Source organism: Pempheris klunzingeri, chromosome 21, assembly GCF_042242105.1.
Source record: "Pempheris klunzingeri isolate RE-2024b chromosome 21, fPemKlu1.hap1, whole genome shotgun sequence".
NCBI classification, from domain to species: Eukaryota; Metazoa; Chordata; class Actinopteri; order Acropomatiformes; family Pempheridae; genus Pempheris; species Pempheris klunzingeri.
Genome location: NC_092032.1, coordinates 18,231,008 through 18,253,442, shown reverse-complemented (window position 1 = coordinate 18,253,442; position 22,435 = coordinate 18,231,008). Strand labels below are relative to the sequence as shown.

The 22,435-nt window shown below is 40.3% G+C and overlaps 1 protein-coding gene across 1 annotated transcript in view; it reads left to right on the top strand.

The window, feature by feature from the left end:
- The window catches only part of LOC139220784 (cadherin-12-like), a 57,126-nt gene that overhangs the window by 325 nt on the left and 34,366 nt on the right, over positions 1 to 22,435 (top strand). Inside the window, exons 2-3 of the mRNA XM_070852627.1 lie at positions 17,398 to 17,692; positions 20,899 to 21,018. Of these exons, the coding sequence (XP_070708728.1) occupies positions 17,398 to 17,692; positions 20,899 to 21,018 (415 nt within the window). The remainder of the gene's footprint in view (positions 1 to 17,397; positions 17,693 to 20,898; positions 21,019 to 22,435) is intronic.

Here is a 22,435-nt window from a genome sequence, read left to right as displayed (position 1 = left end):
GAATTGGTGGTAAATGGAGGGAGCTGCAGAATGTGAGGGAGATAGAATAGGAAAAAAGGAAGAGAGGGAAGAAAAGAACACTAATGTAGAGTACGTTTTAAACTACTTAGATATTTTATTGATATCACCAAGTTGAAACCAATGCATTTATTATTGATACATACATTGTCCATTTTAACAAAATATCACCAACATGTTCATACAAATGCATATACCTGAAAGTTTCCTACTTTCATTTTACCCCTGGAACTTTTTAATCTAATAATGCTCTTGTTGTAAAGCGTCCCTGTGTGTTAGCGTTTTAAAATATAAAGGGTCTCATATATCTAAAGTAAATCTATACATGCTAATGGAGCTGTGCCAACATTTCTCAGCTAGACCTGCCAGACAGACATGACAGTGAAGTGGTGAGAGAATCGATGGCATGGGAGAAATAAATTTAAATTACAGCCCTTGTAAAGCTGTCAGAACATCATAGTTATGAGGCAGGGAAGATGTTGACAGCAATAAAAAGACAGCAGAGAGACCCAACAGCCTGAACTGGATCCAGACTGAGATACAGACACACATCCCATAAGACACCTCTCTTTTTGTCCCCTTCCCAAACGTGGGCCACTGCTGTTTTTGGCGTAGGATTTTGTATTCTATACTGTGGCTTAAGACATTCTTAAGTAAACTCTGTGGGGGTTTAAGGCTAAAGTTGTAATTTGGCACTCCTAGCTTACATAGGATAATAGTAAGACTGACTTATCTGCCCCAGTGCCGCTGCAATCAGCCCTGACAAGCCACGCTGTTTGTGGAAGTCTCTGAGGCTGAAAGAAGGGGGAGGGAGGCCGCTGTCTGCTGCACTCCTAAGTCACTTAATCCTGGACTGCTGCACTGCTTCAAAATAATTGACTGATTCTTTGCCATATGAAAAGCATTTGAAGATGAGATCCTCAGACCTTTGTCAAGACAATCGTAGGGGACAGGTTTTTGCTTCATAATGATTGTAGCTATAACAGTATAAAAGTTAATCAGATAACACCTGGAGACTTGAAACGCAGGGTGTTAGTGACACGTCGTCCAAGTCCTTATCAAGTTCCATCACAGAGGCCTATAAAAGGTAACTGTTTTGTTTTCAAGGCACATAAATGAAATCTAATGGACCATGGGCCTTGCTGCAATGTATGCTTGTCCTATAATACATCAATGCCTAATTGTGGTAATGTATTCAGTCTAGTGTGTAAACATGATTTCCATTCAGTGACCTGCACAGCATTGGGTCTACAGAGGCCCAAGCCACTGCCGATTTCCCCTCAGTGGCACATGTGCCCTTCTGGACCTGATGAATAAATAATTATCAGAATTATTACTAGTACTATTTCTTAGGTGTCAGGATTCATTTCTGTCAGTGGAGGAAGTCTGAGCTTCTTTCGTTGAGCATTAATGAACAGTTACTATTATGTCTGTAATTTCTTCAGCAGTTATAATTAGTTTGCATGTTTGCTTAAAACATATATTATATATATCAATAATTAATTATATATATTAAGGCTGGTGACTGTTCGGTATCGTGGACTGACAGCGCTAACAACAAATGTCGCTTGTGGCGTGCCATTGGGTGAGTGCACTGTGAGTGCAGCTTTTAAATCACAATGATATGATGGTAGAGCCTCAGTGGTTGATGGCTGTTGGCCATCAGTGATGGACACTGGTATCGGCCATCGTCCAAAGCTGAGTTTATGTGATCTGCTAATTATCTGATAAATGAGAACCATTTTCTACAATTGCTCTGGATAATTAGCCATTATGTTTACCTAATGTAATGTAACTTTAGAAAACAAGCTCCATGTTGGGTTTTGCAAATGGTGATGCTGACAGTCCCCAAAAAACAGGCAACAGAAGCAGAGAGAAAAAGGTTGATATAGCTGTTGGTTGGTTTTAGAAGACAGTCAACATCTGAACATTATGTTTGTGGAATTTAAAACCCTCTGATCAGCTGTTCAACAAAAAGTTGTTCATCAGTTATTCAAATACATGCTTGTAACCTGAATAATGCATGTGTGTGAGAACATGCTTTTTCAGGTGATGCAGGCAGTGCTGTTTTTGTTTGACTTGTGTTTTCTCCCTTCCTGTCCTTCTTAGAAAATGAGATATTCCTTTTTTTTTTTGGGTATAAAGACTCTGCTTATACAGTAAAGATGCATAACATCATCAGCCAAGACTGGGATGTTAGCCGAGTCCTTGCTTGGATTTTCTGGAAGATGGCTTGAAATATGAGAAAGCCTCCAGAGCACCTCAGTAAGATGTATAATACTTACAATCAAGCACCGCTGTGCGTCTATTTAATTTGACGTATTTGTATTAATATAGCATTACACATCTGTAGGGCTGCCCCCTAAACATTACTGATTAGAATCACTGATCAGTAAACCCCCTTGAGTTGAATCATATTTTGTCAGGTGAATCATTGCTTTTTCTTTTTGGCTGCATCACTTTGCACATTTGCAGGTTAACAGCAAGGCAGGGTTTACAACGGGATCTTCACTCAAAGTATTTCACTGATGTCTGCCCCTGAAAATAGATACTTCTAATTATTTACTTCTAATTTATTCTAATATTTGTAGCGTGGCTGTCCTGTGGGAGCCACGTATCTCTACAGTCAGCATCTCATGAGCTCAAGAAACAGCCTGTTTTCAGCTTTGTGACTACGTGCTTTTAATCCCAGGTGGGTTTAAAATAATTTATTCAGGTTAAAACAGTTAAGGGACACTTAATTCATCAGTTTCACAAAACATTCAATAATGACCACACATAACTGAGATAGTGTACTTACATTCCCTGTGTGGTGCTAACCTAGTTAACCATCTAGTCACTGCTACCACTGAAAATTCTAATATTACTATATTAATATAACTTTTAATGGATATAATTCTTCTGCGTTTTTTGTTTATCTTAAATAGGGTTAGAGTAAGTAAATGTCTATATTAAGATATCTCTATGCTACATTTTTCACTGTGCTCTTAAATTACTTTGTGTGCTCCCAATTGCTTTCATTTTTAATAGCACATGTATCCTTTGGGGAAAAAAATAGCATAGAACCCTGTTACACACACCAAGTCTCAACATCCAATGCATCTACAATACGTACTGTGTAGTAAACACAGAGGTGTGACGGCTCTGATTCAGGTACGGCTCTTTTTACCGTGCATCTTTCTGAAAAACGGTATTTGTTGTTAGGTATGTGAGGTGGTATTCTTACTGGCACACAATGAGATAACTAGTGTGAGCAATTAACGAAGCAGTAGTACTTTTCACATTAAAAAGTTAAAGAAAACAGACAAAGCAAACGCTGTGGCAGTTAAACAGGTGAAAATATAACGTGGAAAACTGACAAAGCAGAACTGAACTGAAAAAGTCAATGTTCATTCATCTTCAAGGCCTTGTTAGCAGCTATTTAACTCTGGGGTCTCTGAATCAATATGAAGTGTCTCAAGAAGCTTTTACATCAGTTTCTTCTTTAAATCATCGTGCAATTTAACTGACAAATAGAAGATGATATTATTCAGAAACTGAATGTGAAATCCTTCAAATATTGTGGAAACCTTGCTGAACTTTAGTGCTATGTTGTTGTTTTTTTGTTGTTTTTTTTAAACTAAACCCTGACCATGTATATTTCAAGAGTGTTGTATTAAATGCATCATTGCCAGCGGTAATTGCAGCAGCCAAATCGCTGCTAATTAGTGATGGCCATTGAAATTCACATAATTCACATTACTAACAAGATGCGGTAATTTTGTCAGTTCTGACAGCATACTGAATGCAAGACCAGCACTGGAGGGGGAGGAAGGGAGGGAGGGGGACAACCTCTGATGATAGAAGGGAGAGTCGGAGTACCAGTGTTACGGATCAACTAGTTGCCCTATTAACTGGTGATGTTCGCCTGAATGCGCCAGTGGTTGCTTGTAGTGACAGCAGATGTTTGGAAACAACATGATAACACTTAGTTGTCCTTGTGAATGACTAATCGTTTTCTATTTCATTAAAATTTCAAAACTGTATCAACAAATCCACGTCTCAGACCTCACTGAGCCTGCATCAGCCACGGGAAGTATTCAGACGCATTTATAAGCTCCATCACCTTACCACAAAAATAATTATCTAATGCTACTTGATACTAATCCTTTTCACCATTAAACCACTGTGCATTGAAAAGCCTTGAATTGCCTGCCCAGTGTAAGCAACACAGCTAGATCAGCACTCTGTGTGTAATCTCAACACTTCATTTTGGGCGTCTCAGCGCGATAGCACTTCTTCTAATATATTGCCCATAGTGGACAATATTTTAAAAACACATTTCAGCCCAGTGAAATCCATCAAAACACTACCTCACACTACATCTTCCAAAATCACCACACTCTGTGGCACAGTCACAACAGAAAGTGACAACGGTGAGCTTAATAAAGGCAATATTTACTTTATAGCCTGACTGATGTGGAGTTTTTGAGGCTGATGATTGATATTGATATACGAGAGTCTACAAAAGGTGTTAAAGATGTTTCTTAATATATTTTTTAAAAACACAATTGGTTGCTTAATCAATTACCAATTACTTAAATGAGTATTTGGAAGAATAATCGATGCTGCAAACAACACAGAAAAAATAATTTTGAAACAAATCTTCCTTTTATTATATTTTTTTAAATTGTGGCAGAGATACGTATCGAGCGGAGGATTTCACAGTTGAAAAATCAACTTGTCAGTGCTCCTTGGTGGAAAAACTGCCTGGACAGACTGAGACAGATGAGATCAGATACATGGCTGACTTGAAATGTCTATATTCAATTATTATTACAAACATATATTCATATATGCACCTCAAAGCATTTATACAATTCTCTTTTCTATGTGCACAACTTCTCTTTTGTTGCAATCATATGAGGCCTAGGTAAATATTAGTGTTGTGCAGGGAATTGGTGAGGGAAGGACATACTTAAAAAAAAAACATCATCATGCTGTTTGGTCTGTTTCAGATTAATGAGTGCAAGCAAAGCAACATTTCTTTTCTTCTGCGACACCACTAGAAAAAATGTGCCATGCATGCATTTCCACTTGTTTAGGTGGTATGATGTGATAGCAAAATAAAGACTAAAGAGAATCAATTTGGCTTATAGCATTTAAGACACTCAACCTACTAAATGTAAGACAATATATTCATATAGGTGTTGAACACAGAATACTACATCTTAATATTTGTGCCTGAATTTGTACGTTTTTGCCTTCGTGAGCACAATTTAAGGTGGCAGACACCAAACAAAGAGGGTATGTTAGAGAACCTACAGTCACAAGTGGGAGCTGCAACTTAAGATGGTGACACACTACAAGACTTTTTGCCATATTTAACCCAAGATTCCCAGTTGGGCAAAAATCTGCACCAGTCTGCACTAGTTGGGGACAGTAGAGTGTGAGGGGTGAAGACACGAATCTGCAAAGTGTGTGAGGGGAACAGACCAGACCCAACCTCAGTCGCAGTTAATCAAACATTTGAATTTTTTTAGCCGAATCTGGACGCAATCAGGCAGTATGAACTGATTACCGACCCAGCTGCAAACACGTGTTGCCAACAGCCAATGAAAAAGAGAGGGTGGGACACAGGAAATAGCATCAGAAGACAACAGAATACTGTTATTGGTGGTTGGCAAACAACAAATTGATGCATTACCACCACCAACTGGTATGTTTGTTTACCCTTTAAATAGTTCAGTTGGTTTTAGTTGGTTTGACAAATCATGTAGTCTGTGATTCCTCATCAGGGGCAGTTGTTAAGAGTGTGATCCCCAGTCTTTCAGTCGTCATACAAAAATCTGCTGAAACCAGTCTGTTAGTGTGAACTCCTAGTGTTTTCAAAATCTGTAAAGACTGTGAAAGTTGTGCAGTGTGTCCCCAGCTTTATATATATATATATATATGTATCCCTATGGGATATAATGCTTGCAAGCATTATGCTCCAGGACCTTGCTCAAGAGCAACTGAACTGCAGTTGTTTAAAAAAAGTGGTCATTTCATTTTTCACATAGTCACGATGTTGCAAGATTCTCCAGGCCATTAAGATTCCTCTCTGGAAAATGCACTGTTTCACATTTGAATATAAAAAAGGACCTGTATAACAGGTCTTTGAAAACAAAATGTCAAATGCCAGTTTCATTTTTCGAGTTGCATTTTCCTTTGAATCGTACCTTACATATTGCTTGTATAAATAGAAAATAAGGCTACTGTGTTTATATTGCATATCAAATTTCAAAATTGAATTAACATTTGAATATTGTCTACTGGGCCCTGTGATTGGCTGGCGACCAGTCCAGGATGTACCCTGCCTCTCGCCTGTAGTCAGCTGGGATTGGCTCCAGCTCCCCTGCGACCCTGAAAGATAAGCGGTATAGATAATGGATGGATGGATCTTGTCCACTGTGCAGTGGGGTACGACCTTAAAAACTAAATGTCAAACACCTTTTCCACTTTAATTTTAAAATGGTCATAGGATGCCCACACAAGTCTGTGACAATGAAAATGCTAATTGGATTATTGGATTTTTTTGTTTGTATTCAAATATCAACATGTGGATAATTATAATGCTATTGTTGATTAACATATACATTGTCAAGTTTACAGTATCAGGTGAATATAGTGTTCTATGGGCTTCCACAGTCTACCTCTACAGCTTTGAATGAACAATTGAATAACTGAATAAGTAAGAATAATTATTCTGTTACTTGAGAAACAAACAACCATGCAAATGTATTGATTAGAAATCGCTTTGAGCACATTTCACATTTAAAACAAGCGTTCATGTTGAAACTTCTGACAACCTACTTTTGACAACAACCACATTATTGCAGATTAACAATTAAAGCACAGAGGGTTTAAGGGGGTTGATGTGACAACCCGGTGCACTCACAATTAGGCCTTTGCTATGCTGTGTACTGATTATCTGCAAGAAAAACCTGCCATTAGTGGCGTGGCTGTATATCAAGGCAAGCTGCATCCTCTCGTTCTCTATTAAACTCTCTGCTATTTTCCAGCATTTCTTTCTGACATCATGGCACTCTTCATTTGAACGCCATGGTCGTGAATCGCCGTCTAAAATATTTTACCTAGAATTATTCTAATGTGGCCATTCAAGATCCACTTAAAAAAAGAACTGTGCTTGTCATTTTGAATCATAATAAATATGACTGCTTACTACTCGTGGAAGTGTAATCAAAAGTAGCACATCTCTTAATAACGTCGGAATTTCCTGACCAGATGCGACAATTATACACTGCATACAGAGTGGCTCTGTGATTTGAGTGGATAGGATTTTGGAGGATGCCAAACAAGTAGAAATAAATAATTACTTTGCACCCTACTATTGTGCATCTCAGCTGTTGCCTAATAAGTTATACTGACTTTATCCTGTGATAACACACTGCACATAAAGGCTCGGACATATAAATAAGAAAATAGTGTGTTTTATTAATGAGATAGAAAGAGGGATAGGAGGGTACAGAGAAATGGAAGAGAGAGCAAAGGAGCTGGGAGAGACTACACAGACTGTTTGTCCTATCCTTTCCAATCTCACTGATGAGGGATTGGACCCACCTAAGAGCAAACCTGGTCTCCACTCTCTGTATCTAGAAAATATATCTTTGAGCAACTCCACTGTCTTACCTCCCCCAGAAAGCAACACAAGTAACAACCATGTTTTTTCTTGTATAAGCCATGGGAACAGGATTGCAGGGCAATGTGCAATACTCTCTCAAAAGGGGACTAAACAAATTCGCAAGAAAACGCAGTAAAGGAAATTAGTTCCATAGAAAAACTCACTGACGCTTCAGCCATTAAGTTCAGAAAGCATACATATCCATAACAGCACATGCACTGAAGGTTAAAGAGAAAACCAATCAGTTTAGACAGAGTCACACTTTGGACCAATAAAATAAAAAGGAAAAGAAGTCTCTCTGTACCCTTTAGTGCAATACAGAGCATGTGATGGCATGCTCCAATGCCCCGTTTCTCACACTTACGGACAAAAGGTCGCTCATTTAAATATAAGTCAATAAACCACTTTTACTAGAAAGGGCAACTCTGTCTCTCCAACAACTTGTTTATTCCCTTGCTTTCTGCCTGACGAGGAATGACCATCCTTCTTTTTATTGATGGCTCTTCCTCCCAGTCCCACCCCACACCTGGCTGAGATTTATTACTGATGTGGAGCCCGCAATTTAATCTTTCAATGAGGATCTATAAGGACATAAAAACCTTTTCAACAAGACTTATGCACTGGACCCGACAAAGAGAGATCCCATCATTTGACCATATGAAATTTACCAACCTCTCTAGCGATATTGTGTTCCACGTTGTTAAATATGGTTCAGTTTAAATGCTTTGAAATTTAGCTGTAAACTGCTTGAAAAGCTGAGGAGGCTCATATAAAAGCAGCAAACCTGTTTACACACCATGATGATGATAGCCCCTGTTGTAAAACACTTCAGTGGGACTTACTGCAAGCCAGCAGTTAATTAACATTGCTTCCAAAAATCACTGGTTTCATAACTTGACTGCTCTGCAGCGTTCTATGCAGAGGCCCATTCAGTGACCTACTGCTAAGCGAGGATACCACATTACAGAGCCCGAACAATGTGCCACACAATAATCCTGTTGATCTATCCATGACATCCATGAAGCATGTTTAATGCAGTAACTGATTGTGTAACACAACAATACTGCAATCACCAAGATGGGGAACATAGCACTTACATATATTATATATCAACAATTAGATGAATAGTAATTATATGCAGAGATGTGTAAGAACTCCCATAAAATGCCCATCCATGAAGTCATCTCCAAATTCATCTAGAATTTTGTTGCCCGAGTAATTCACTGCCAAACGCAGAGTAATTTGAAAGGATTGCTCTCCTGAAAATAATGCAAGTGTCGTGCCATTGATTCAGCGGCTCGTTAGAACATATTAAGAGGTCGAGGGCATTTACAATTGTAATGTAATGTAATGTATGTTGATGATGAATGTTTTGCGAGAAATTCTGAAAAGAGCAGCTGAAATAAAAGCTAATGGTGCCATTCATCTGTGCTGCCAAAGTAATATATTTCATATAGTTTGTCCTCATGGGTAATGGACTTTTCTCCTGAATTGCCTGGATCATATTTCCAAACTGTGTGCTAATGCTCCAATCAGTATCACTTACTACCATGGTCAACATTTTCCATTTGTTCCTTGACATTGATGGGCAATACTGTTGTGATTCTGGGTGGAAAATTGCATTCTGTATGTTGTATCAATATCACTATATTGTTTAATCAAGTGTGATATGAGAAAGGGGAATCATGCCTTAACCCCAGTCTCTAAGATCAATAACAATCAGGTACATTAATGTGATATGTCAAAAATCATTCATTTGTTATGCAAAAGATCGCCTCACATGAAAACATATCTCTTTGGTAACTTCCACTCATGTATGTCATGTCATGTCATGTCGGTCTTACAGCATCCTGTTATTTCCTCAGATTGTCGATCTAGGTAAAAGTTACACCAACGACCACGAACTTCATCCTTCTACAAACAGTGAATGCACTGGAGCAATTGTTTGGGCTTTGGTGAATTCCATTTTACAACCAAAGGTGCAATGTACAGAGCACTGAATCGCACTAATACAGCTTAAGAGCTAAATACAACTCAACAGCTTCTATCTGTTTTCACACACCCAAGGCTATATCTGTCATTCTATTCCATTTTGTTCTCCCTCTCTGCCTTCCTCCCTCGCTCTCCCGCCGTTACATATATCTACCAGTATAGCCTCCTGTGTGTATGTGTGCACCTCCCCCTTCCCTCCCCCATCTCCTTATTACCTGACTGAGGCATGACACAACCCAGATAGCGAGCTCCGAGCTGTCAGCAGCAAAGAAATGGCTTGCAAGCCAATATCGATCAGCTATAATAAGCTTGCTGCATTTGACAGTGTTTTCTTTCCATCAGCAGCTCACCAGTACGACGACTACTTGCGAAAACTTAACCCCGCAACCAGCAGTCATGATGTGATATGACATGGCACTGGCTTGACAATGCACAAACTTGGAGCCACCTACAACACACCAACATGCCAACAGACTGCCATTCTGTCGTCACACCACTGGGTTGAATAGTTGTTGGACTGAGGGGTAGTTTCAGACCTTGTAATAAAAAGCATAAAAATAATTCAAGACAGCAGTGGGCCAGCGATGCATACAAAGCACCACTGCTTACAGAATGATTTACCCTGATCAATGGCACACAGTATGAATTCTGATGGAAGATAAATATAGTATGTGTAATGTTATGTTTGAAACATAACTTGGAGTTAAATACTGTAAGGATACAAATTAATTTATTCACAAAGTATAATAAATCAATTTTAATTGGCCTTGTGGCACCAATAAGGAGACAAGCTTATAATGTATACCAGGAAATATAGCTCATTCAAAGAGCCCAAGTGCAGGACAAGACTGGTGTCCATGTTTCTAAGTTTGATAAGAAGGAGGCTTTCAAGGAACAATGTTGGCCCACAGTCAGCAAAGAGTTGTGGCTTCCATATGCATTCCTGAGAGGAGCTCCACATAAGCCTGGTTGCAGAAATCCAATTACAGCATTTTCTACAGAGGTTGGTTACATTCTCCTCTGAAATCACTCAAATTAATCAATATGCGGGTTTACTGCATAGCCAATACGGGACCTTGTGCTGCAAATCCTGAGAGTAACAGAGAACACCACTTTCACTCAGAGCCAAGAATTTCCTGTAAAGCACAATCACTGTCCCAAGTATGAGCTATTCCACAGCCCGTCCAGAAAAGCTACCATTTTCCCCCCAATCGGTGCCGGTAGTTAAGCAGCTTCAGTCAACAGAAGTATTTTGCACTGATAGGAGGTGAGTAATGGGCCTGCAGATATTTGTTTAGACAACACTGCTGATGCACTGCCTGACCATCTGCATGGCCTCAACTGTTCCAGACATGCCAGCATTCCCTCACTGTTAGAGAGAACAATGAGGAAACTATAAGTCACGGCTTTGAACTCTGCAGTGTCTAACGTTGGTCCATAAAAAGCCGTAAATCCTGGAAAAAGAGTTCAACTAAGGCTCTGAACTGCTTCATGATCACTGAAACATCCATTTCACAAAAGCATTAACTAACTGTCTAAAATGTAAATGCAAAATGTTTGACAGTAAAAAGTTGGCAGCTTGAAAAGTTTCGAAGGGGATAACGAATCCAGACGTAATTACTCGAACAGATGTACGAGGGTTTGAATGGTAGCACAAATCTTATTCCAGTTCCTCACACTACCTGTGTCTGTTTATAGCTGCCATGTAAACTGGTACCCTGAGCGGAGCATCTTGCTAATTGTGCTGCTGATGAATGATGAATGCAGTGTAAAGTCACCACAGTGCACCATAATGATCATGCTGCCTCTACGAGCCAGCTCTCACTCAGTGGTCCTGCGCAGTCTTTATGTTAACCAAATGCATGTTTGTTTTTTTGGATTTGCATAAGGTTATCAGTAATGCCATCATTTGAATTCTGCAGGCATAGACCCTGTTTCGTTGCTTCACGTGTTATAAATTGCAAACAACTGTTGCAAGACAGGAATGGGGATTTTTTTTCTCTTCTCCCTTTCTCAAAATCTTATATTCTTTTGAAATACCTTTAAGGAGGCTGTAGCTGTGATTCTGCCTCTTGTCTATTGATTTAATGGGTGTTTTGTCGTTTGAAAGAAGCCCTTGACTGCCTCCCTATTAATGAATCATTTTATATAGCTTAATTGATTAGCATTGTCAGAGTAATGGAAATTTTAATTAATATCAGTCAACTTTCACTTATAATTAATGGGGTGATGTGCCTATTCTTTTTATATTTGCATTTCTTTTTCATCTTTAATTGTGCAGTTCTGAATCGATGTGCAGGTGCCTCTCTTGGGTACTTGTATTGTATAAACTGCAAACGTGAAAAATATGCTCCGAGTTTTTGTTTTTCCCCTTCTTGTCAGTCAAACGAATACCAAATACTCCCCATTAATCATGAACACAAAGATATCATTTTAAATCAGTAGTACAAAAAAGTATGGGCCTGCCCACGTTAGAGTATACCAGCACCCAATACAGCTTCTGTTCCAGTATTTTGAGATGATCGTCAGGACTGAACCGCCTGATAAACTGACTAATACTAGTAACCAACAATGATAATAATGAAAACCTATTGGTAGCTTCATTAAGGAGTGTCACTTTGCCTCTATGTGCCTTTAAATGCCTTTTTGTTGTTTAGCACATATGATGGAAACCATCATAATACCTAAACAATATTATGCAATCGAAAACAATTACCCTGCAACAGACACTGCTGCAGGTGCTTACAGAGCTTCATTCTTGAGGGTATGTCAGAAAGATGTTGATTCAGCTCTGCGAGGTACAGGCTTCATTGTAAGGGGTTTGCTACTTTGCCCACCCGGATTGGGTGACATATTAAGATGGACATCTTGCAACATAATGCAATCCCAGTCATAAACTGCACGTCATTAGACGCCCTCAACAAAAACGGAACATCAGATTCTCACAGCAGGGTTTGTTGCAGCCGATTTGTGTTGGAATGCAAAAGACTGGGCACAGGTGTTTATGTTGTGTGCAAATGTGGATCCTTACACCACAAGCAAGAGGGGGGACAATTTTCACCGTGCCTAACAGCGTTGTTCTGTGGTATTGTCATTTCATCTGTCTGACGGGACAAAACAGTTTGAAAGCCTGCCACAATACAATCCTGAGATAATCTAGAACAAATAATGCCATAGATCACGTGAATGGATTGTGAAAGATTACAGGATTTCAAAACAATAGGAAACAGGATGGATAATAAATGAACAACTACTCTTGTTGCTGGATCCCCTGTTGCCATCTGACTAAAACACAAAGCACTGGAGTTCACACTGTTTTATTAAAAGACTGGCAAACACGGAGAAACAAGTTTCTGGGGAGCACCAGAGGGCAACAGCACTTTTACACCACACTGCTGACAGGCAAAAAGGCAATTAGAAATAGTAAGCTTTCACTTGACTCTGCTGAAAATGCAATTGATTAACAATCACATTTTGTTTGCATTAAGTATGGCTAGTTTCAGATTAAAAACACATATATACTTACTTCATACAAACACGCACCACTCTGGCTTGCTTTTGTTGTTCAGGGTTTACATTGTGCTACTACCTATTGCTCTGCAGCCTCACCTACAGACATGCAGGATAGGACGTTCATAGTATAAATAAATAAAAGCTAATATGAATCCCTGCTGGCTTTGTATTGCCTTAATGATTACTGAATCACATCTACATGTTAGCCACATGCCATATCTCACCGTGATGAACCATTGCAGCTCACAGGATTCTCCACAATGTGTCTGATAACATGGCCGACCAAACACATGGCCATATCTGTTAGGAAACAAAGCCATGAATGCACAAAGCTGCCGCCAACATCCCCGAAAGCAGGTGGGACAAAACCGTGACATGCATGCACACATACATACATGCACAGAGGCTACCGGGTGGTACGGTGACCAACACTAGTGGAATGGCACGGCGGCCAGGCGGCGCATGATAGAACAGAATACTAGTCCTACTTTTTGTAGTCAGACAACGTATGTGTCTGATCTCCCATCCAGTCTGTAACTCCATCTGTGTGCAAAACAGAGAAAAGATCATGTCAGTGTGCCTCATACATACAAAACCATTCTGTTCATGTGATATAAGATGCAACTGAATAAAGAATAAATACAGAATGTCACTTCTCTAGTAAATACATGGCGGCTCAGATGCGCACGAGCAAAGACAAGAAGACACGACAGGGCAAAATATTATTATCCTAAAACTGCTGAGAATATTTTCCAATTCATATCTTGGGAAGTAAGACGGATTCAAAGTCACATAAATACCTCAATTAATGATGAATGCAATAAGCTTCGTCCCATCAGCTTCTACATCAGACAAAACAAATTATTTCCAGCTTTGACCAGATCATTTAGTAAAACCATGACTTTATTTGGATCATGTTAACAACAAACAACTCCGACGGAAGTCCATAGATTTTAATAAATCATTGCCCTGGCCTTCAGGCGCACACACACACACACACACACACACACACACACACACACACACACACACACACACACACACACAGATGGTAAATGTAACACAGCAGCCAGAAAAAGAAGAAGAAATGGCTGAAATAAGAGAGGAACAGCAGCCAGGAGGCCTTCAGGCACCACAGGCACCACAGGCAGACCACACAGAGCATCATCCTACCTTTGGAAGTCACAGGCCGCTCGGTCTCTCTCCTCACAGTCCGTTTTTACAAAGGCAACAGCAGGAATATTTAGAGTTCGCGTTAATTCGACTTATTAAAAGTTCAAGTGGAGAACACGCCGTTTGCTCTGGGTGTCTCCTTTGCAGTCGGAGCGCAGTTGAGCCCGACACTCGCTCACCTGTCCACCAGGTCCACCAGATCCACCAGATCCACCAGGTGGGCCGCTGGACGCCGCGAGCTCCGTTTCAAAGGCGATGAAAGCTCCCCAGTGAACTGGAGGCTTGCTGCCCAGAAAACTCTCTGCTCCTCTGTTCAATGGAAGTTTCCTCCTGTGAACCCAGTCCAGTGCTCTGGGTTTGTGTCCAACACGGTTTACATTCGTTAACTTTTAAACCGCCTCTCCCCTGCTGGGGGACGCACACCTGCCCCTCCACCAGCTCCCTGTCCTCCTCCTCCGCTCTTTCGCCACAGCAGCGTTTGTCCATTCAGCAAAGAATTAAATGAACAGCCTAAAATACCTGGAGCTGTTTCTTTTTTTAAGCCTGTCTTTGCGCGTGTGAATGCTGAAAACTCGCTTTCTTTTTTCTCCCCTGGAGATGAGGATGGAAACTCCTAATTGACCGACAAAAAGGTGGCTGCTCCAGTCTTTCAGCAGGTGTGGTTACATCCGCTGTGGTTCCCTCGTTCCCTCGTTTTGTCCCCTTGAAAAAAGGGTAGAAGATCCCATGCTGAGGTGGAAGGCCTGGGATGAACAGCCTGGACATATTAATTATAAGGTGCTATAAAAATGTTATGTAGACATGTGTGATAATAATAAAAATAATAATTATTATTATTATTATTTAATTTAGTTTATTTTGTTGCATAGTCAAAGGGCGTAGTCATTCACGCCCCTAAAGTCCTGCTGAAAAACTGAGGGAATAGCCAAAACATTTACTTTGTAGATGTCACATGACGGAAACGCTCAGGATAGATTTGAAGTGAGTGTTTATCCCCTCACTTTCTCTATAGGAGGGCTTTTATAGGGACTGCAGATTGGGGCATCTGTGTCTGGGTGCCCATCATCTTCACCATCCATTACATATATTGGGTCTTAACTATGATGATAGTAGAATATCGAATTCATCTTCACTAAGTGTGTTTTCATGTTCCCCAACAAATGAGATGAGCTCTTTACTTGCATAAACTTAACAATTAGGTAATCTTATCTACTGCTGAGTAAGGATAAGTAGAAAGTTTAGTTTGTAATCTTCAGTTAGTGGAGGAGAAGCATATTGTTCACATTATTTATTTGGACAATACTTAATCTACATTTCAGATTTTGTGCTCATTGCATAAAATGTTATGGGACCTAGTTGTCAACCGACAAGGGTTATGTACTAAAAATAATCTTCATTCATTTGAATATCAATGAATAATGCACCATGGGTGAGAATATTATAATGCCATGCTATGCTTGTGTGAACTGGCCAATTTGCACTGAATTACCAATTACTTTCAGTGTGTTTGTGCTTGTGTGTCTACAACCTACAGAGAATTTATAGCTGCATCTCAAATGTCCTCTCCGTTCCGTGGCTGCCATCATGGAGGCTCACAGGAAAACTGCCAAGAAAAAGAGGCCCGGTTATTAAAGAAATGTCCATTTGTTTATTAGCTAACTCATTAACTTGTGCATGGCAGCTATGCTATGACTAAGGTAGTGAAAAATCATAGCTATGGCACATATAATGTGGTGGAGATACAGTTAGGGTTCAGCAACTTTAACATTTGGATAAGTGTAGGCAAAGGTCGTGGTCACAGTTAATGAAAGCATAAACATTCATTCAAGGTCTGGGAGGAAGGCAAACTCACCGGCATTAAAGTTGGACAAGTCATCTCCATATCCAATTTTTTCTGCCTAACATATAGGGACAACAGTCCCCTGCATCGGCACTAAACTCTGGCAGTGGACATAAATCATGAATCATAAATCGCCCAGTATGGACATAATTCCAAAGGATACTAGACTGATGAACCAGGATGTGATTACAGGACAGTAATGGTTGCTGAACTTTTATTATTGCATTTCACCATTTACTGTCTGACAATACAAGCAATTGAAAAAGTTGCCGTGCCCATTCTGTTTTAGCAGTGCCAGAAAAGGGCCCAAAGTCAAGTGTCGAATTAGAGGTATCTCAGGAGAAGCTTTTTTGACGGAGCTAGACAGTGATCGAGTTAGCTGGCTACACTGTGTGTCTCTGCTTCACTGCTCAAAACGTCGCTCTTGTCTTATTGCATAAGACTGCTGTCCAGTGGTTTAGTTAGAAATTCAATGCCACAGATAAGAGGGCAAAAGTCTACATCCATATATTGTGATAATCACATTGCATTAGAGCCTCTAAATATTTAAAAGGCTTTGAATCGTATGACTGATCTTCACAGGGAGGCAAACATAACTATGTCAATAAGCTTTCTACCACCGGCCCAGAATGTGTTTGGCTTGTACAAAGAGAGCTGCTGCTGCCCTGGATCTATGTTAACAAAGATGTTCCCTGGCTGAAGTAGTGGTATTTTGTGACTGTGCTGAGAGTCATCTGGTCACAGACCTCCTCTATCAGGTGAAGGCATTCAGAATTGTTCTTTTGGAAAAATAATATTTTCCTCTAGTTTTCACAGCCTGATCTTTGCCACTTCAGTAAGCTATTATCAACTATCTCACATAAAAGAAGATTTGGTGTCATGCCTGAATAGAAATGGGTGTGCAATGTTGAAGAGTTATCATTGCAGTGTAATTGCACTGACAGAATACATTATTTATGAGAGATTTAGCCTCATTAATCTGTGAAATGTTCTGAAAGTACGATCATTTTATTTTTCTCATGACTTAGTGTTTTGCAGATCTTTGCAGAGACATGAATTTGCTCTTTTGATGCGTCAGATTCCTTGACTGTCTTTGTGAAATAGTGGTTTTTGACAGCTCTTCCCCAGTGTTTTCAATGAATCATTATCTGTGCTGATGTTTGCACTCAACCTGTCTTTTTCCTCTTTTGTCTTTCAGCTGCACACTGACCTCGATAAGGGGGACAGTGTGGTGAAGTACACTCTCTCGGGGGACGGGGCTGGCTCCATTTTCACAATTGACCAAACAACGGGGGACATCCATGCCTTAAGGAGTCTTGACAGGGAGGAGAAGCCTTACTACACCCTACGCGCCCAGGCTGTCGACATCATCACCAATAGGCCCTTAGAGCCAGAATCAGAATTTGTAATCAAGGTTCAGGACATCAACGACAATGAGCCAAAGTTCCTGGAGGGGCCGTACACAGCCAGTGTCCCAGAGATGTCACCAGTAGGTAAGTGGCTATCTATGATGTTGTGTCCACTAAAGCTAGAGAAGCCAGTACTTTCCTTAAGTGAGTAAAAGTCTTTGCACTGAAACCTTTCTTATCTCGTCATGAACTCTGAGCGCAAAAGTTGAGTTTCAGGAGCATCACAGGTACGACCGGAGGGGCAAAGCTACTCCCCCCCAACAGACTTTGACATTTCAGAGAAGCAGTTATTCTTGGTGTGCCCTGAGTATATTTCACAGCTTTGTCTTTATACACCCCCATCCTCCACCCCCCAACCCCATAGGGAGAAAAGATCAAGGTAATTCGCTGGGAGAATGGTTCCTCTTGATCTGAATGGCAATGAGGCCCTCAAAACTCCCAAATCAGCAGTCTCTAGAGGATGGGTAGAAAGCAGGAACAACATAGCCTGAACACTCTAAATAATAAGGTGCTCTGCAACGTCTGTTTACTGTAAAGTCAGAGAAGTTCTATCAAAAACACATCTAGTGTGACCATCGCAGCAGTGCACAGAGATAAGCTTTAAAAAACACACTGAATAAATTAAGTAGATTATCAATTAGATAATTTACAGAAAACTAATAAACATCAATTTAATCACATGAACATTAAACGAACTAACCAAACAATATGAAAGTGTTACCTTCCTGTAATTATCACACTCATAGTTTTCTCAAATTATTATTATTACTATTATGACTATTATCATTATTATTTAACTTGATGCTCTGCAGACTACAAAGTCAATTTCATTTTGATATTTAGTTGTATCATCAGGGTTATTTTCCCAGACCACAGATTGTTCTTTCAAGAGCCACAGGAAGCATTATAGAGCTGTTTTCACAGGCTTTCGCTGAGTCCTCCTTGTGATGGTTCAAGTGAACTTGGTGGAGTGCCTTTAACAGATGAGGGATTAATCTGTTAATCGCACGTAATTGATTGAATAATGGCTCGAGTCCAGACAGAATGGCATGGGTGGAGAAGAGTGTCAGGAGTGATTTGCCACAGAAGGGTACCAGCAAGAGTGAAAGGTAAGGTTTACATGATGATAGTAAGAGCAGCAATGTCAAATGCGTTTGAGGCGGTGCTGCAGATGAACAGACAGGACGAGGAGGTGGAGGCGGCAGAGCTCAAGATGCTGAGATTGTCTCTGGGACTGATGAGGATGGACAGGAGTAGGAATGAGCATATTAGAGGGACAGGTCAGGCCAGAAAGTTTGGAGAGAAATGGTTTGGACATGTGCAGAGGAGAGATGCTGGGTACATCTGGAGAAGGAGCTGCCGTGAGGAGGAAAAGAGGAAAGCCAAGGAGGTTTGTGGATGTGGTGAGGGAGGTCGTGCAGATGATCCTCTATGGCGACCCCTAACGGGAGCAGCCAAGAGAGAAGAAGAAGAAGAAGAAGAAGAAGAAGACTGGCAGTGATTTAGGAGGAGGCTACATTTGGCTGTATAGTATTTTATGTACTATATTGTCAAAGAGTTATGTTAAGAAAAATAAAGACATAATACGTCAAAGGTAATTTCATTCAGTTGTGAATTTTAAACAACTAAATTCTGAGGTAATAATTCAGAGGTTGTTTATTCTGCAGGAGTTGCAACTATTGTAGAAACATCAACATACACTAAAGTCTTTGTCAATTTTTCTACTAGCTGACCTGTGTGATCAGTGCCTTCATTAATTGTTATCTATGGTTGTGGATGTTTTTATGTTAGCAGGGCTAAACGGAAACTAAAAGAGAGAAAAGAAGAACCTAACTATGCAATAAATGTTGGTAATGAAGATCAGACTGGCCAAACCTTATAAAATCACTAACTCATCTCTCTTTCTCCTCATATTTTAATGAGTGTATACTGTGCTGTGTAAATCAGTTTCCTCTGCACTGTATTGTAACATTATGGTAATTTCTTAAATATTGTGATATAAAGAATATTAATGAAGCCAGACAGATAATCTCTATTTTGAACTGGTCTGCATTCTCCTGTGTTTACTAGCACTGACCTTTAAAGTCGTTCCTTCCACCAAGATCCTAATCACGCACCTGAATTTCCATAATTGCATGAATAGAATTTATTTTCCATGTTTATTGGCTCACTCACAGGGTAAAGGCTGTTGTCTTCGCCGCTTGGAAATGCATCAGTGTCAGCCACGCTGGATGCTTTTTAAACTTTCACTACATCTGAGCTGTGCGGATTCCCTCTCCTTTGCTGAACTGAGAGGTGTATACTCACGTTGAATACAATGTCCTCCTTTTCTGGTATGTCTAATCAGACATGTGTGGCTTTGTTAGGAGGATTGAGACACTAAACTCCCTCACCTAATGTTTTAATGCCATTGTTACCATCTGCTCAGACTGCAAAGCGTATTTAATGTACAGCAGGGTCTTTACAGGCAACTAGGAGCTTAGCAGAATTTGAAATGAACATGTAAATGCCGTCCCTCTGGTCAGTGTCTCCTTTCCCATGAATCCTGCAGCTGTTAATATTTTACACAGGATGTTTGTAAGCTAGCCAGATGCAGGCATGTTACAGTGACATGTGCACAGAGCTGTTTGCCTGTGAAGGCATGTACGTACGACAACCTGTCTGCATGTTGTCTTTTTAAAGAATCTGCTCATCTGCCACAGAAACACAGGGAGTCATAAAATAGTCAGTCTGACGAGCCAGTTTTTGTTGGTTACTCTTCTCTGGAAATTTTGGAGTGAATTTGTTCAATTTAAGTACACAAGGACAAAGTTAATGGAATAGTGTTTTCAGTGCCAGCTAGTTAAGCGGGATGAGCCAAACCTCCAACAAGTAATTATTCTGTCCCTCTTACTGGAGTTTGGAAGACTGCCATCCTAATACTATTCTTGCCATGGCCCTTTGTTTACTTAATGGTAGCATTGTTAAATGAATGCTTGCCCAAGAGGTTTTTCCCCCTTGCCTTACTTTTTAAGAAAATATGTCCACTTAGTAATGCTACAAATGGGCAAATCAAAACATACAACGGGAAAATTGAGCAACATCCCAGCACATCCTTTCTCCTCCACACTCCTCCTCACTGCAGTCTGTCAGTGACTTTTACGGCTGTGGCTTTTCAGTTGCGATTCATCTTTCATTAGTGTCAAGTGAGATCGTTCGGTAAACTGATGAACTTCAAAGACTTTGGGTCCCAGTCTTGTGAGGAAACAAATCAAGTCCAAGTCATTATGTCTTCCCACTGTTTCCCACAGGGACATATGTGACGCAAGTGACGGCGACAGACGCAGATGACCCCACCTACGGAAACAGTGCTAGAGTGGTGTACAGCATCCTCCATGGCCAGCCATACTTCTCTGTTGACCCAAAAACAGGTAAAGCACTTATCCTTGCTGATTAATCTGACAAAGTGGTGATTCAGTCAGTGTAAAAGGCATAAACATTTTTACAGTTTTACTTAAAATGTGTGGGTCAGATGAGTCAGAAAATAAGAACCCTTTTTTATGTGCACTTGGCAGCTGCAGCGATGACGTGAAATGAGTTCATCGAGGCCATTAGTCTTGAATGATATGTATGATTTATTGTCTTCTAAACAGTGTGTGCGATAAAGTGTGGACCAGTGCAGGCATATATCACAAGAATAAAACAGGTTCCAGAAATGACCCATGGCTCACTCCACAAATCGGTGGGCCACAAAAGGACACACGCTCTCCAATAAAGATGGTGAATTATTTATTTGACAAGCATAAGATAGATTACTTTATCAAAAAGCATTAAGATATAAGGGGAACATTCAGAAGATCAATAGCAGCTTTATAGGAAGCCAGATTAAAGAAAAAACTAAATATATCTTTTGTGCAGTAGCTCTAAATAATGTCATCACTTTTGCAACATATCAAAAAGTCAGGTGACCCCACAAACTGACAGGAAATAGGAAATAAACTGACTCTCTCAAGACCACCAGCAACTTCCTCAATCTTTGCTGCAAGGACGCTGAATAGCCATTGTCGGGTACAGTTACTCAGCAAAGCAGGGAGCTTGAATTGAAATCACCATGACAAATAACACAATAACATTTGATGCCGAACATTGTTACATTATTATTTTATTTCCACATCATTTTTACCTACACTTTGCTTGTGTAGGCGGATTGTGTCATAGGAGGAAATTGGCAGTAAAAAGGTTGTGGAGTGGCAGCAAGGGAGGGTACGGCAGATGGCTGCTCTAAATCTGAAATACCTTCATACCACCAGTGTTTGCCGGCAGTGGGCTGCTGTTGGCTTACTATCTGGGACAGTTCAAAGCATATGAAAATAGGTTCATACATATCACACAGGCAGATACGGTGGAATCTGTTGCTGATTATGCCGCTCATCCCGGAGCTTTACAGAGCACATACTGTGAGTGTATTTCAAACTGATGCTGGGAAAAATCAAACTGTTTAAGTAAATGTTTGCCCTGCTGGGCTTGCTTCTATCTCCAAACGCACATCAGCGAGGGGAACAAACACTGGGAGGGAAAATGTGAGCAGGGGGAGGGGGACGACAACAGCATACGCAAATCTCCATGCAAGTCACAGAATTATTCCTCGCAGAGACGGACATCCTCCTTTCTCCAAAAAAGATGACAGAACCTTCAGAAATAAACATCTTTGATTTGGGATTCTCACATGTTAGGGGTCTGCAGATCAAATGGGACATCCTCACCATATTAAATGGAATAAGAGGAAGGAAAGAAGTGAAGACCCACCTATGCTGCCTGCTTCCTTTTAGCCTGCCAACCTCCCATTGA